We start from the raw sequence: 16,928 nt of genomic DNA, 5'->3' as shown, positions 1-16,928 counted from the left end.
GGGGGGGGGGGGAGCCATAATTCAGCCTATGTTGAGTAAGAATATTTCAGCAAGAACAATACACTCAGTTGAATAAGAAAAAGACTTGGAAAGAAGACAGCTTTTCTTCCCCTCCCCCACCTTTTTTCTTCAAGTTATTTTAGTCCAAAGATCACACGTTTGACAGACAATACTAAAACCTTTAGGAAACAATGTGGCTGAATTAAAAGCCACAGAAAAAAAAATAATAATTTGGGGATTTTTGGGTTTTAAATTATACCATAGATAAGCTGAGAAACTAAGACAACACTTTCTGGTTTGTACTAATTCTAAATGAGAAAGAGCAGGTTCTGCAGCAAAATACCTTTCAGCTTTCCCAAACTGTTTCTTAAGCCTACGGAACTTAATGTACAGACCTCAGAGATTTTTTCAGCTAAATCCTTTTAATTACTAGTGATAAGCTGTGGCTTTCTGAAGGGCAATGCATTCTTGCTTCAGTTATCATTTCCCCAAGAGAATAAAAAACAAGAATGATCTTTAAAACAAATGGAAAGACAAAATCCAGGCATTTAGCCTGTCGTTATTTTAAGGTCCAAAGATTTTTCCTTTTATGGGTCACCTTCTTTATGTGTCCTTCTGTTTTCTCAAAACAGGTTCCAAATATATGAAATGCACTTCAGGCAAGACAAATAACCACTGGAGTCTGAAGGAAGAAGCCTTCAGTGCACAGATGTTTGAATACTCATCTGGGAAAGAGGAGATATTAATACAAATTATCAGAAAGAGGCTGGCTCAAACATAAGGCTGTAAAAGTCTTACGTGAAGTTGTGAATTTCTTTTTAAGTGCACAAAAAAAGAGGTTTTGTTTGCATGGTAGTCTTCACTGATTCTCTTTTTGAAAGAATATTCATGTTTTTCAGCTAGGTTCTAGATATTACTAATACAGACAATCCAAAGCTGCATATAAAAGAATTATTTCTCTAAAAACTCTACTCTTTTGAGTGATTACTCCATAAATACTTTTTTTTAAAATTTGCCTGAGCTCGTGAGTTGAGGTGACTTCCTTAAGAAAGTTCAACTACTAGTATTCCAACCATTTATGAACAGATACAAAAATTTTTACAACAAATTCAAATAATGAAGCCATACTGGATCCATATTACTTATCCTGCAAAACTTGTCTCAAACTGCACAGGGGAAAAAGATATGGTACAGAACCAACAGGAAATTAATTGCTCGTCCTAGTACACACCTGGAACAACATTGTCCTGTTCTTCTCAGAGTCAGAGGGCTGAACATGACTGGGTGCACTTGCGTGTCTTCTGCGGGACTGTATTTTCAGGTTTGTGTCATGAACCCTTCTCTGCATCACTGCAGTGACACTGCTGCACCGGGAGCGAAACTCCTGCTGCTCAGCAAAGCCAGAGTCCTCTAAAATCCTCTCTGGAAAGAAGCCACGAGTGCTGGCCAGGTTGGTCAAGTTGGTCTGGCTGCCAATTGTAAACATTGCAGCATGCCCCGAAGTGCTGTTTGGGCTGTCCAGCTCCTCAAATGGGCTGTCCAGTGGAGAAGCTGGCACATTTTCTTCACACAGGGGCAAGTCCAAACTCGACTCATTATTCCGCTGCTCATTTAACAGTTTCAGGCGCTGGCGCTCATGAAGGCTGAATTTCTCTATGCAGTCGTCAATTAGTGTGGAGGGAGCTTTCTTGTGAGCCACTGTCACCTTTCCACAGTACAAGACCTCAAATTTTTGAGAGTCATAGAAGGCATCTTCACCATCCTTACTTGGTTTGGCATCTTCTTTCAGTGCTGCTTTAGAGACTTGTCTTATGCTGCTGATGACATCAGGAACCTAAGGGGACAGTGTGAAAGGCTTTTTTAGTAACCACAAATGAGACAGCATAGACAGTGATGCGTCAAGCATTTGTTAAGGTAAGCAGTTACACATGCTATTTCTCCAGCAGAGTGCCACAAGCTTCTTGGCAAACAATATAAAACCAGCAAAGTCTAAATTCTGTATGGACAATTGACGGAGTGGAAGCAGAGCAAATAATTTCTAATTTTTTCCTGGAATGTCTTCCAATACATAAGGTTTTAAATTACATAAGGTCGATTGGCAAATGTTCACATTTTTTTAAATTTGTTTGTTTTTACTGAGACTACCTTCTCTTTTCCATGGTCCTCTGCCCACATTGGCATATTTTACTGCTGTATTCTGTAAAGGGCCATCACTGTTCCTTTGTTTTTATTTTGCATAGCCACTTTTCTATTCTTAAGACTGTTTTGGGAACAGTTTTGTGGAAAAGAGACCAGCAATCTCCATCAGTTTCAACTGACAGTTTTGGAATACAGGTAGCAAGAATATGGACATTTTATTGAAGTACCATGTGCAATTGCATTAGGTCTTACTTATTATCAACTATAAAAACCTTGCCCCATCCATCCTATGACACAGTTCACCTTAAGGTCACACTTCTCTGCTGCCTCAGTCATTGTGCAATTAAGCAGCACACACAAATCTCTTTTCTCTTCCACACAGACCCCTACTATATATATATAGTGTGTGTGTGTATATATACATATAAAATATATATATATACACATACACAAGGCCCTACTACTGTAGGGCCAAACTAAGCATCTCCAGTAGAAACTCACAATTTCAGCCCTGTATCACAGAGTCATTCACAGACACCTGGGTCTTCCTCCATTTAATCCAAATCACCCTGGGAGGAGTCTGCTTTCAGTACCAACATATTCAATACCTGAGCTTGTTTTTCATTTTGGCTTCACTAAAGAAAACAAGGACTTACCCAACTCCACTAACTGCAGATCCGAGTGACAAAAGTTGCTCTTTAGACAGTACCTACTCTTCTGAACCATGCCTCTTTCCAACATGTCCCATTTTCTCTCGAAGTATAATGAATGGCATCACACTACATGAATTGGGGAAGTTACTGCTGACAATAACAGAGAGACAATCTATCCAATTTTCTTTGCAAGAGAAATCAGATCTCAACATGCAACTAATCCGATATAATCAAACAACAGCTTTTGTATTTTATACAGCTTTCCACTGTGTCTGTAGTATTTTTCAAAGAATTTTTCTATTAAAAAAGGTAACTTTAAAGTCACACCTTAGTAAATAATCCACGCTCCCTACAGCATTTCTTTCTTTCAGTCACATGATACACCTGAAGCTTGCTACTGAGGCAGCAATCTCATATACCAATACTTTTGCAAGTCACAGTGGAAAATTACCTTATCTTAATCCCCTTCTCCTACTACACACTCCTCATCCCTTGGGCATTCAACTCAAATCTGCTTCCAGTTCATTTATTGCAAAATGAAGTTTGATTGCGCTAAGGTCTGCTGACCATTTGGCTTCTATCCCTTTAGATGCCATCACCATCTCAGTTTTCAGTGAGGTTAAAGCTAAGTCTATCTGACACAGATACTAGAGTGTAACTATTCTTTCCTCATTCTCATTACCAGGCTGCTTTACCATCACCCAAGGCGCACTTCCTCCCAGCCATGCCAGTTCAGCTGGACGTGCACAATCCTCACTTGGCACTTGCCTGTTGTATTCCAAGACACAGCTCTTTTTCCACTGATCGATCTCTTATTCTCTCCACAGCCTGTGCTTAAAGAAGTTCTAGAGTTTAAATTTCTTAGTTCTCTATTTTAACAGAATTCACAAACTAGCTATCTTTTAACTAAAACTTCCCTTTTTAAACTTCCCTTTTTAGAATCCAGAAGCTGTTACAGGGCAATTCACATACATTTCTACTCAAAGTACAGTGACAAATGATAATTGTATTCAAAATGCACACGCTTTACACACAATCAACTAGAGCAACCACTGTCATCTGTTTAATCAGTAATTTAGATTTTTTTTAAAGGGTACCCTCACTTCCACTCCAGTAACTGAGTTTTGCCTCTTGCTCATCACCTCTAAGAGAAAAAAACTGGAAATTCCTAAGTTTTTCTAAAAATACCCAATAGCCTCCTAACACATCCTTCCCACTCTCTCCCTCACCAGCAAATGTCCAGATAGGCTGACGATAAGACACCACCAATTCTACTCCAAAGGAATACCCATCCATCCCCTCTTCAGTCAGACATCTCCCTCACAAATACAGAGTTTTAAGTTATTCCAATTCTACTTAGAGAAACCCATCATCCTAAGTATCCTGCTGTTTATCACTTTATTTCCATACTTTCCAGACTGTGTTTAGTCTTTAGATATTAGTATTTAAGTCACAATTATTATTTCAGAATCTCTGCTCATCAAAAAGTTTTTGCATCGCATAAATTGCTACAGTATTTTCACTTATGCATAGAGGGATCCTACCATTAGAGCAGGGGTTTCAGCTCATACAGCCCAAACAATCCTTATTCCCTGCTTTGTTTAGGTAAACTTTTTTAATAGGTTATATTATTTTTTTGGGTGCTCCCTCATCAGCATTCACTTTTTTCTTCTTTTCAGGCTATAGACAAAACTAATGTGAAAAGTTAACATTTTGAGACCTGTTTAATGTCTGTGGTTATGAATACTTTCCTTATACACAGATGAAGAGAAAAACAATGTAATCCAATACAGGCATGTCACAATTGATAACTAATATCTGTCAGACAGCCCAGAACTATTTCCAGATGCTTGTTGGTTGTTTCATGGGTATTATGAGTGGCATGGTGTAAAAAACAGCTTCAAGTATAACATTAAAGACAGATACTAACATTGCCAGGCTATAAGTTGTGCACATGGATTTTACTGGTCTTTAGAGTACAGGAGTACCTGTGTGCTGTTGATGATGTACCCAATGACTGACAGTGTGCCAGCTTGTGCTGCTAGACCTGACCCTCTTCACTCCCAGAGTGACGCCTTCTTATCAAGAACCAGGAGCTACTTCTGAGATGTACCCGAGCAGAGTACAGCATTTTCACATAAAGATTTGACTTTGAGCTAAATCCCTAAGTGGGATCAAATGGAGTCTAAACAACAGTTTGCATCTGTATTTTCCTGAAATGCAAGATACAGGAAAAGTTACGTAATTATCAAGCATACATCCCAGTATGGCTTTTTACACATTTCTTTGACATATATCATTGGGTTTTGACATTTTGCTCCTCTGTGTATCAAGAAATCCCAGTAATAAAATTTCACCATCAAAGTTGTGTAACTTTTTTTGAGATGGATATTAGCTTATTATCCGTTACTGTCAAAATTTCAGGGCAAAGTTAGACAAGACAATAAGCAGAATGGAGCTTTTAAAATACTGAATTACCAGAATGAAAATGCCTAACTACTTTTAGAAACCAGTTTAGGAAAACTGATTTTAGGAAATCAGTTTAGAAGACAGACTCCTGAAACAGTGAAAACTTACTAACGTATTTCCAAGTTCTAGTATTTCCCTGCAGAAGTCTAATTAAATTAAGCAGCCAGAGGGCAGAAATGGGATTCTTACTCCTGAAACCCATAGGACCATTGACAATCTTCCTGGACATCTACTACCAGCTGTTACAGTAGAGCAAAATTAAAATGTTAAATGAGTTACTGCATAGGTTTTCAGTATTAACCAAACAATGCCCCCAAAGGCAAGAGGTCATTAAGACATGGATGGACAGTGGGTACCCATAAGTATGAAACTAAACCTGTGACACTAGTTTGGCTCGTCAGTGTGAACAATGCTACAAAACTTGATTGAGAAAAAAGCAAACCAAAAAAACCAAACCCCAGTACCAAAACCAACCAAACAAGACTGCGAGTTAAGAGGCAAATAGTAAGTGCTCTATAATGTCATCCAAGAGGCAATATTTCCCTCCCAGGAAATATATTAATCTAATAAAAGCAATTTAAGAAAAAGAAACAACCCCACACTTGGGAACCCAAATCAGATTTCTTATTCACATTTGAGTAGCCTAAGATTATATGAACCAGTCTTCACCCAAGCAGATCTGATTTCATACGTGGCGATTCAATAAGGAAAAGTTAGCTGTACTCAAATCAGAACAGATGGCACAGGCCGAGTTCTGCATCACCTAAAATTAGATCCTGTTCTGAAAAAACAACGTAAGAAGTAAAGCATGACACTGCCACAAACTCTGTTTACTACAGGCAGTAGTGTTTTGATAGTTGAAACTAATGACAGCACCAATTTTAGCCAGATAATCCTCCATCTCCTCTATCTGTACCACACACCTCCCCCTATGGTCTTGGCTAGAGACCTTTTGAGCTACTGCACCACATCATTCATTTGGCCAGACAGCGTAGAATAACATGGCAGCACTCAGCTAACTCCTGCTCTGCAATTCAAGGGCTAGATCTAGCTCTGTCTCTTGTAACTAGACCTGTAATAGGGTCAATTCATAAAGGAGAACAAACAAACATCTTCCGCGTGCATTAGCAGCACACCACACAAAGGGCATGTGATTAGCACTGCCAAGAAATATTCTACTATACATCAAGGCACTTCACTGCATTCTATGCAGAATAGTATTTTCATGTTCAAAGAAACATCACTTTAACCGATATAAGTAATGCAAGGTCTTGTTAAAATTAATTCCAACTTCAGCAGCCCTTAAAACTTCAAAACCAGAACTTCAGTTATGAGTATTTATCATCAATATCTTGAAGCTGTAAAACAGCAAGATTACTGAGCCTACTAAATCATGGCTGCTGCAGCGTAACACTAGAACACTGTCACAACTCTAGAATGGGCAGAGCATCTCCATCATAATACTACATGCTTTCGTGAACAGCAGGGACAGAAGTGGGAGGATTAAAAAAAATAATAATAATCCCTTTGAATTTACAAGAGCCTCCAGTGAACAAAGGTGGATGTCCCGTTTTTGCTGGAGTGATAACTTTCAGTCCATCCCTTGGTAATTACTAAGCAGTGCTTTCAATTTTAATCCAAACTTAGAACTTGAATGCTATGGATATCGCAAAGAACAAAATTCACTGGCTGTATTTCATTATTTTCACAGATGAACAGAATTTCCCTGCAGAGAAGCTGCAGTTCTTCCTAATTTGTGTCTAGCTTCCACATGGAAAATTTCAGTCTGGAATTTATTAACAAAGCAAAGCCCGTCTTCATTCCATAAGGCTTATAAACATTAGTGTGACTGTGAAGTACTAATCTAACAAACATGCCTAACAAATCTGGCTACTTAATGACAGCAATTCTAGCAAGGCAATTATTTTCAAAACAAGGAAAAAGCTCAACCCCTCTTACTCCATCACCACACAAAGTGCAGTGGCAGATCCCTTCCACCATACGCAGAGACGGGAGATGAATGAACTTCACACACACACGACAGGAGCAGTCAGTACCTTCTGATGTGAGAGCCAGCTCAGAAGCAGAGGCATGTCCAAGCAGAACTGTCACCAAACCTTAAGTGTCATGAACACGAAGACTCTGGAACAGATTCCTGGGATAAGTGAGAGCAGAAAGGATCCCCCTCTCACAAAGGGCTGGCAGTGCTGTCACGGCATTTCCTCAGGCTCATTTCATGATATCACAGCAGAGCCAGAAATCCGTGCAGCAGCCGTTATTCTTCAAAAGCCAAGTACTTCCTGACTTGGGGCTGGAAGCATCCACGCTGCCTCGGATTTGAATAATGCATCCCACTCATGATCAGGCTATGTACACTTAAAAGCAAACAAAAGAGAAACGGGATGCTGTTCAGAAATCAACACCCTGCGCTTTGCTAATTACTGGGAGTTTGACATCTATGAGCTAGAAAGCAGTGCAATGTGAGAAAAAATTAGGAGCAATTGGAACGACTCTCCTTTTGTTAGTGTTAACTTGCATATCCACGAGATAGGAGAACCCAGCCACAACAGTGAAACATGAACAGAGACAAAATAAGCCGCATATCATATCCTGCTATGTACCAGCCATTTGACATGGAGGCAAAGTTCTTATCTTACATAAAAACACACCCAAATGCCACCCAAAGTGCAGGTATCTGTAACTATTCTCAACTAGAAAGAAGGGTGGCAGAGGGAGAGAACTGTTTTTCTTTAACTGCTATAAATGCTTTTACTGCCATCCAGTTAGTCCAACGCTGATCATTCAGACCTGCTGTACTTCTAAAACTACTGCATTCTGCTGCTTCCCACTCTGGTGACAGTGTCCCACTTAACAGTTTTCACCATTAAAAATTCATCTTTCCAATAAAGAGATAAAAGACCAGGTCGACATGATTCAACTTATGCAGTCACACAAGCAATTTGCTGACTTTGTTTAAAGCTAGAGGTATTTAGAAACTAGAATAGAAGACTCTGCCTCCATCAGCTGACTTACTGCTGAAGGAATACTGACCGTCTTCTGTTTTACAGGAATAAGGAGGACTTGTAGCCAAGAGAAATGCTATCACAAAGGGAAAGGATTAACAGCCAAGTTACTGAATATTTCTATAACCCATCTGCACTTAGTGTACAGTCTAAAAATACAGTTTAGAAAACTCAAAGTCACAGCAGGCAATAATAAGCATCTGCCATCAACTCCAATTCATTCTGCTGCATGTCTGGGCCAACACAACACAAGCCTAGTAGCAGAAAGCTGGAACACAGGCAAAGAAAGATTCAGTGAAACAGCTAGTGCTTTCACATTTCTGCTCATGAGTTTAGCCAAAGCTTAAAGCATCAGAAAACACATTAAAGGATTGCATAGAGGAACATTAAAGGATTGCATAGAATAAAGTTTTGCTTTCAGGAGACAGTCTTCCTCCTATTTGCCTGGCCTATATTTTTCCTAGGTGATTGGTCAAGACCCAGCTAGCTTTGCTTCTAAAGAACTGCCTACAGAGCAGTGCATGTATTTTACTCTGACATTCAGCCTCAGACCACATACTGGGGAGATCACATACTCCTGCCGAAGGCAAAGCTGAAGACTACTACTACACCACCTTAAACAGAAATCTATTTTTAGATAGGTAAGCGAAAATAAAATTAAATTCAGTTTTCAAAATAATTCTTGTTCAAGATCAACTCAGCAATTACTTACACTGTTTAGTTTTTGATACAGTCAACAAGCAGAAAAAAGTGCCAGAGTTGCACAGCATACACTTGGCAAACCATCACAGTTCCTAATTTGCTGCCGGAAACTTGTGGATCACCGAACACATTCTGTGTGCTACACACACACAAGACACTTCTATGCCAAATATCCAAATTTAAATAAGCACTATAATGACACAAAGTGGATCAAGTTACTTAACAGGAAAGAATGTCTAAGACTTACAAGATGGTTTAGATGCCTGAGCGGACAATAGGTGCCTTTCTTTATACTTCTATGTAAGCACTCTACCGCGGTGTATCAAAGTTAACTTCAGCGATGGCAGTGACAGCACGGCACAACAGGAGCAGTGCTTAAGCAAGGAAGGGTCTTGCACTCAGTATTTTGCTCCTGTGTTTAGGCCAGTCAGGCTTGATACTTTTCCACCTTTCAGATACAGCTCACATTCACTCAGCTTGAGTACTCTGCAACCCACAGCAGTGTCAGTACAGAGGTCTCATGATGATCCTTATCCTCTTTGAATATGTAGATTAGTAAAACTCAATTCATCAAGTTTAGGACATAGTTCTCAGTGAAAGACTTAGCAAAGTACAGCTTGCCTGGAACAGCAGTTCTTAAACTTCTTTAAGCCAAGTTCTTACAAACTATAAAAGCACAAATTCAGATATTAGCTAGGAATTTTCTCCCGAAAACTGCATTCTAGCTTAACTTGGCAGTTCTAGTAAGAGGTTTATTAAAGATGTTGTTTTCAAAACTCCATCATGTTTAACACATACCCTATTTTTAAAAGGGCTTGCCTGAGAAGATAAGGCTGTCACGTGGACAGTCCCAAACAATTAATACATTCTCTGCATTCATTTCCTTTTGGGGGGGGGAGGGGGGAGTTGGAGAGCTCATTTAAGTATTTTGCCCATTTATGGTCACTACTCACTTCTCAAATATAGATCAGAAGACATGAACTTCAATTTTAGCAGGGGGGGGGGAGGGGGAGTTGGAGAGCTCATTTAAGTATTTTGCCCATTTATGGTCACTACTCACTTCTCAAATATAGATCAGAAGACCATGAACTTCATTTTAGCAGATTTAAAGTGGTAACACTGAAATAAATGCTTCATGCACCATGTTTAAGAAGGCGGCAATTTTTAAATTTTGTAGTTTCAGATAGACGTTCCCAAGATTTTAAATTTAAGAGATTAACTAACATGTTGATTCACTATGAAATGAACACACTTTGAAAAGTCTGTTTTTCCCCAGTCACAAGATCAAAGTTTTGGGACTCCTACATGGCAGAACATGAAGACTCCTAAAGTGAGTATCATCCCAGATTTGGTTGAAACCCACTATGATACCCATGGATGACACCACTTTTATAACTCATTCGCTACGATAACCACCTTCTTCTACTGTCACTGAAGGAGAAGATGGCAAGTGGTTAGTAATTCAGTGCTGACCTGGGAGATTGGAAAAGTTAGATTCTATTCAGTCTGGCAGATCTAGCACATGTGGATATACTTCGTCCAATAAAGTGAGGCACTGCAAAAACTTCTAGCTCCCTTAATGAGGCTAGAAATTCCTCAGTGACATGAAACCAAGGAGTTAGTTCTTTTCCTATTCAATGTTTTCCCACAAACTCTCAACTGCAGTGGGAGGTTTCAGACTACACACTTTCCTTAAAAAAGGCTCTGCTTACAGAAAGTTGGACACCAAAGCCAGTGTCAAGCAGCAGATGATACCACGGCAGAGACAAAAAGTGTTACTACTGGGTTCAAGGCTCCTTTTCTCAAAAGAACATTCATTAGGAAACTGTGAAAGACAAATGCACATGGTTCATCAAACAATGTGCATGGAGTATAAAGAAAATAGATTGCAACTTAGTAGCATTTCAACAGCTTCTCCACACCTGCCAAATAATGTCCACTAGTTTTCTAGTACTTTGGAGATAACACACCTGTACATGTTCCAGCTTGTTTTCTCATCTCACAGTTCACAAGAGCAACTGCACTGTCTTGTGACAGTATCAAATGCCTGAGCAACCAGTAGTACCATTAACTCTTCCCAGATAACAACCAGGAAAGAACCTAAGCATAAACACAGCAAGGAAGGATTTCAAAGCCATACTCTTCCAGATGCTGAATTACCAACTGTTTTGAAATGAGGCGCTGGGAAGAGCAGGGAACTTCCACCTAACTAGACTTCCTCCAGCACTGAAGTCTTGAACCACCACTTTGCCTAGGAGTCAGAGGAATAATGAATACCATGCCTGAAGGCAAAGTTAGCACAGCACAGAACACTAAACACTACTCTCCCTGGGAGTCACATTAGTCTAATCTAGTCAATCAGTAACTGTTTAAAATACTAAGATTTCATCAGCTGGTTATGGTAGCTGTGAAGAGAATTATATCATTAGATAGTTATGGTGTTCAAATGTAAATCCATACAGACACAGCTCGATGGGCAAGTATTTCAATTTAAGAGCTAAAAGTAATTAAATGCATGGTCCTTTTCCTTCTCAACACAGAGAAATTCTAGAAGAGCTACAGAGCTACTGTTGCTACTACTAATAATAAAACAAAAAACCATACCAAACCAAAAACAACCTACAAGACCCAGGATCAACAGAAAAGGAAATGCTTTCCTAGAAAGCTTTGATATAAAGGAATCAATAAAGTAAACACTGTAAGGGCCTTTCAGAGAAACAGCTTTATAAGGTGATTCTTGCACCAATAGTGACATACATGAAGAGTAAGCTAAGGGTGTGACAGAGACCCATGAGACTATTTATATATATTTCAAAAAGTCCGTGAGAGCATTTTGTTTTGTTTATGAATATGGGTTCCACAAAACTGAAGGGAAAAAGGGAGCACAGAGGCACTTAATCACTGTGTAAGTAAGAAAGCACAATAGGTATATAGAGTCAAGATGGGCAGGAAGAAGTTGTTTCTGAGATCATCAGGGAAGTTCTGCTCATTTTTTTAGGCAACATTTTCATATACATCAGGTAAAGTAACTTTTGCACTGCTTCACTAATTGCTACTGGCAGATGCTACTTATTTCAGCACAGCTGAACTTTATTTTCTGAATTTATTGTGCCTGGTATGTGCTAGGTATTTCTACGCCAGCAGCTGCACAACACTGCCTAACAGCATAAACAGCAAGATTTTGGGCATTTGCTTGAGACCACACAGGTAAGAAGAATAGCTAGGATAAATTAAATGACTGCAGCTAACTTTTTGATAACAACATTCACAGAAAGAGTGGCACTGGCTTTACGATGTCCTAGCAACACAACGACAAATTAACCCAGGATTTCTGGCAGTTTTGCAGAGCAAAGCCCACACTGCTTCCCCTTCTGTAGCAGTATCTTCATTTCAGTAGTTGTTCTGGGTTTGTGTGGCAAGGTTTTGGTAGCAAAGGGCACTTCTATGAGAAGCTGCCAGCGTTTCCCCAACATCCAACAAAGTCAATGCCAGCGGGCTCCAGGACAGACCCACCACCAGCCAAGGCTGGGTCAGTCAGTGATGGTGGTAGCCCCTCCAAGATAATGTATTTGAGAAAGGGAAAAAACCTGTGCAATGGCAGCTAGGACAGAAGAATGGGAACACATGAGAGTAAAAGACCTGCAGACACCAAGGTCAGTGAAGAAGGAGGGACAGGAGCTGCTCCAGGTGCCAGAGCTGAGATTCCCCTGCAGCCCCTGGGGCAGACCACAGTGAAGCTGCGCCCTTCAGCCCACGGAGGGCCATGGGGATGTAGAGATCCACCTGCAGCCCATGGACGACACTACACTGGAGCAGAGGAAGACCATAGGAAACTGTGACACCATGGGAAGTCCACACTGGAGCAGGCTCCTGGAAGGGACTTGTAGATCTGTAGAGAGAGGAACCAGCAGTGGAGATGGTTTGCTGGCAGAACTCCAGCAGGTGACCCACGCTAGAACAGCCTGTTCCTGAAGGACTACACCCTGTGGGAGGGGCCCACACTGGAGCAGCCTGTTCCTGCAGAACTGCACCCAGGGGAAAGACCCAGATTGGAGAAGTTGGTGGAGAGCTATCTCCTGTGGGAGGGGCCCCACACTGGAGCAGAAGAGTGTGAAGAGTCCTGACTCTGAGGAGGAAGCAGCGGCAGAGACAGTGTGTGATGAATCCCCATTCCCTGTCCCTGCACTGCTGAGGGGGAAGAAGGTAGAGAAAATTAGGAGTAAAGTTAAGTCCAAGAAGGGAGGGGTGGGAGGAAGGTGTTTTCAGATTTTTCCTTCTCGTTACCCTACTCTGATTTGATTGGTAATAAATTAAACTGATTTCCTCAAGCTGAGTCTGCTTTGCCCATGACACTAATCAGTGAGTGATCTCTCCCTGTCCTTACCTTGACCCACAGGCCTCTTGTTTTCTCATCCCCGTCCGACTGAGGCAGGGAGTGAGAGAGTGGCTTTGGTGGGTGCCTGGTGTCCAGCCAGGGCAGCCCCCACACCAGTACTATTAGCACATCTTAGCTGGATACCTGTATAGTAAGGTATCTTCCATGCTTGTAAAGGAGAAGGGCAGCATTAGTTCTAATGTCTAGGGCTTGGTGAAAGTATACTTAGATGTAACATGGCAAATCCCATCATGTGGCTCCTGTCTGGCCTGGAAATAGAAACTCCTATTTCTGGTCTGATGGGCAAGCGATGAGAAGGGAAGAGTTATTTTGTCACAGACACAACCGTGTTCTCATGATATTTAAGTAAGTTATTTAGAAGGATAATATAAATCCCATTCACTTCAGCTTACCACAGGAGTTTCTTAATAATTTCACTAAGGTATGACTTGTCATACTCAGTGGCCATCAAAGCAAGATACACCTTCAAGTAACTTAAAGTTTCAGAAGTAAGTATGTGAGTTGTTCTTCCATAGAAGGCAACAGTTTTCTCTGGACCGAGGAACTTAGAACTCAGTTTATCCACAATTTGGTCATTCTACAGCTTAATTTTTACTTCCAATATCCCAGATTATGAAAGATTTCTCTCTGCAACTGGTGAGAGTTAGCAGTGAACATGTATTAACAAACTATTAACCGAAATCAGAAAAAAGGTCCCCCAAGTAGTGAACTCCATTCCTTCTGCTCATCAACTCTCCCTCCCCTGGGGGAGCTTAGTTGATCTGGGAATTATCTATGCTCGGAATCTATTCTTGTTCATGTCTGAATGTCCTGTTCTCACTGAAGTCAAGGCTGAAACTTGTTTTGCAAAGCCAGTGAGGAAACATTGTATCATAAAAGTTAAGCATATTTCTTAACTATCTTTTCTGTGATTCCCAGCATCCTATCTCAGAAAAAAGGTATGTCTTACTCACCAAGCTTCAGTCATTTCTCAGCTGTGACACCTACAAGGGCTTCCAAAACAATTCCATACATTTCTATATGGTAGATACTGGTAAACTTCAAGAAGAAACAACAAACATCTCAACTTCAGAGGTTATGCCAAACATGACAGAAATATACAGCACTAGTTAGATTTCGTTATTCTCTAGGGAATCTTTAAACCATCTGGCATAGTCCCAAGTGCTGTAGTTTCTGTTTGTTCAAGAGCTCTCAGGGAGCTGAAGCTAGCATAGGACACAAATTGGATCATTTCTGTGTGTTTTTGTTCTTGTAAAAACTTAACATCTTGCATAAATTGAGTAACTTCAAAACAGTTATAAGGAAGCAGATTTAATAGATTCATATCTTATCAAGAGAACTTTATTAGAATTTATAAGGGTTCAGAAATTAGTATGGACTGTCAGCTAGAAGCAAAATCTGAAAAATACATAATCCATTTGAGAAGCCACTATGGAATTTGTTAACCAAGATGTAGCTCAAAGGGATTTACATGAACAGAAATAAAACTGAATATATTAACATCTCCATCCATATTTTTTCATAAACAGAAGCCAAGTCCACCAGCGTGTAAATTTTTTTGTTCGGGTATTGTTTATTTTGTTAAGGGGCAGAGTCTTTCATGAGAGGGTTAGGAAGCATTGGAGCAAACAACGACAAAATCCTAAGTGAAAGTAATAGGAAAATGTAAGAACAGGCATGTTCGCTCCCAAATCCAGTACTTGGTACATACACAATTTCAAAGTGCCAATTGAGAGCAGCTTTCTGCAGCATTACAACCTGCCCAGCTGAGGTTGCTCCCCACATGTGCTCGAACCTATATCCCATAAAGAGATTTTAACATCCTATTTTCCCTCATGGGAACAGTGGGAATGACTATCTCAGACTTGGATGTTCAATTTAATATCACACTAAAAGTACTGCACCTCCTCTCCCCAAGCAGAGAAGTACTAAAGGAGCCTTTTTATGCCACAGTCCTTATGTTTACCACAATCCTTGTTCAGTCTGTTGGACTCCTTCAAAGATACATCACACATAAACACCAGTCTTGGAATCAAGCAATTTGGAATTGCTACCAGCACGTAACATGTAAAAAACTGTATTACTTTCAGTTAGTAGCAGCTTCATGATCATTGTTAGCCCAATTTATTTAGATGATGCCAGCTCTGAGGCTAACCACAGAGACAGGGGTTCTAGAAGGACACAATAAAGCAGAATTGTTGCAAGGAACTTGTAAGCCCCAATAGCATTTGGTAAAAAACAGCTACTGAACAGCAAATTTAAAACTTGTGCCCTCTTTTCGTGTTAAGAACACAAGAGGAAAGCAACCCATGAAATAAGAGCTAATCAAAGGAAAAAGAAAGAAAGGGGAAAAAAAGACTTACACACAAACTCAGTTAATTATGGGGACGCAGAAGAAAGCCTGTTACTAGTTACTGGATTGACAGGTCTGAAATTTTTATGTACAACCAAGGAGTAAGAGTCTTTTGAGTCAAAGAAACTAAAATTATCCTAAATGTCAGAAGTTGTCACTTCTGGAATCAGTCACTGGTTTAAGAGGATAAATTGCTAAGTAGGAGGATAATTTTAAGGCAGCACTTCAAAGAAACATATTAGGTAACAACAGATACATGACATGTAGTAACATCCTGGTATTATACCATGTTCATAAGTGGCATGAAGCTGAAATACAGGGTTTAAGACACCAAGGGTTTATTTCCAATACACAAATAGTGTAAGATTAGGACACAGGTGAAGAACAACTGGCAATCACAGTATTTTATTAGGGTTTTTTTCTGTGTCTATGAACAGAGGCAGGAAATCAAGATCAAGTTGAGGTCATGTGGGTATAATACATGTTGACTGTTACAAGGATTTTACCAGAAATAAAAAAGGCAGAGTCATCTATGAAAGCAACTTTTGTCAATAATCCTGTATTGTTTATAAGCTATACTGCTTGTTGTGAATTCCCAAGCAGATAAGAACTGCTCATGATGCACAGACTTCACAAACAGCCCCACCTCAATAAAACTTGGGGGATGCACACCTGCTACTCAGAAATTACGATTCCACTCAAAATTTAAGTTGCAGCTTATTTCATAATCTATAAATTTACAGTAAAATATTTTTCATTTATTCTTCTAAGGAAAAAAAAAATGGATCATCATTTTGCCCAGTTTATAGAATATCCTACAATTTCATTCTGCAAAAAAACCCATACAGACATTTAGAAAAATATTTATGTAATTAGAAGGATTTAAAAAGAGGATTTTAAAAAGAGTGAGCTGCTAAAAACACACACTTGATGTCAATCCAACACTGAAACTCCCAAGCATTTATCAAAACTACAGTGCACAGCCTAAATGTTTCTTAACCCATAATTATATGCAGCATAATTGGAAAGCCTCAAATTTCAAGAAGAACTACCCAAGTGGTGACAAGATAACAGAAGAAACTCCTACTGGAAGACGAAACACCCCACTCCCCAACAGCTGGTCCTTAGAAGGGTTCGTATGTGCAGCTGGAAAGGAAGAGATTCATTTCAAAGTTGAGATGCTGAAGAGCTTC

At 39.8% G+C, this 16,928-nt stretch overlaps 1 protein-coding gene across 5 annotated transcripts in view; it reads right to left on the bottom strand.

The window, feature by feature from the left end:
- Positions 1 to 16,928, bottom strand: part of TBC1D4 (TBC1 domain family member 4) — a 108,629-nt gene that overhangs the window by 39,984 nt on the left and 51,717 nt on the right. For 4 of the 5 annotated variants that reach the window (XM_017725829.1, XM_017725831.1, XM_017725830.1 and 1 more), the window contains exon 3: positions 1,232 to 1,834. In XM_017725829.1, coding sequence (XP_017581318.1) covers positions 1,232 to 1,834 — 603 coding nt within the window. Of the gene's footprint in view, positions 1 to 1,231; positions 1,835 to 7,318; positions 7,474 to 16,928 lie in introns of those variants that run through there. The other variant, XM_008643680.2, reaches the window with a different exon arrangement.

This window comes from Corvus brachyrhynchos, unplaced genomic scaffold, assembly GCF_000691975.1.
Source record: "Corvus brachyrhynchos isolate BGI_N302 unplaced genomic scaffold, ASM69197v1 scaffold121, whole genome shotgun sequence".
NCBI classification, from domain to species: domain Eukaryota; kingdom Metazoa; phylum Chordata; class Aves; order Passeriformes; family Corvidae; genus Corvus; species Corvus brachyrhynchos.
Note: the sequence above shows the minus strand (reverse complement) of the source record. Positions and strands in the feature narration are given on the sequence as shown.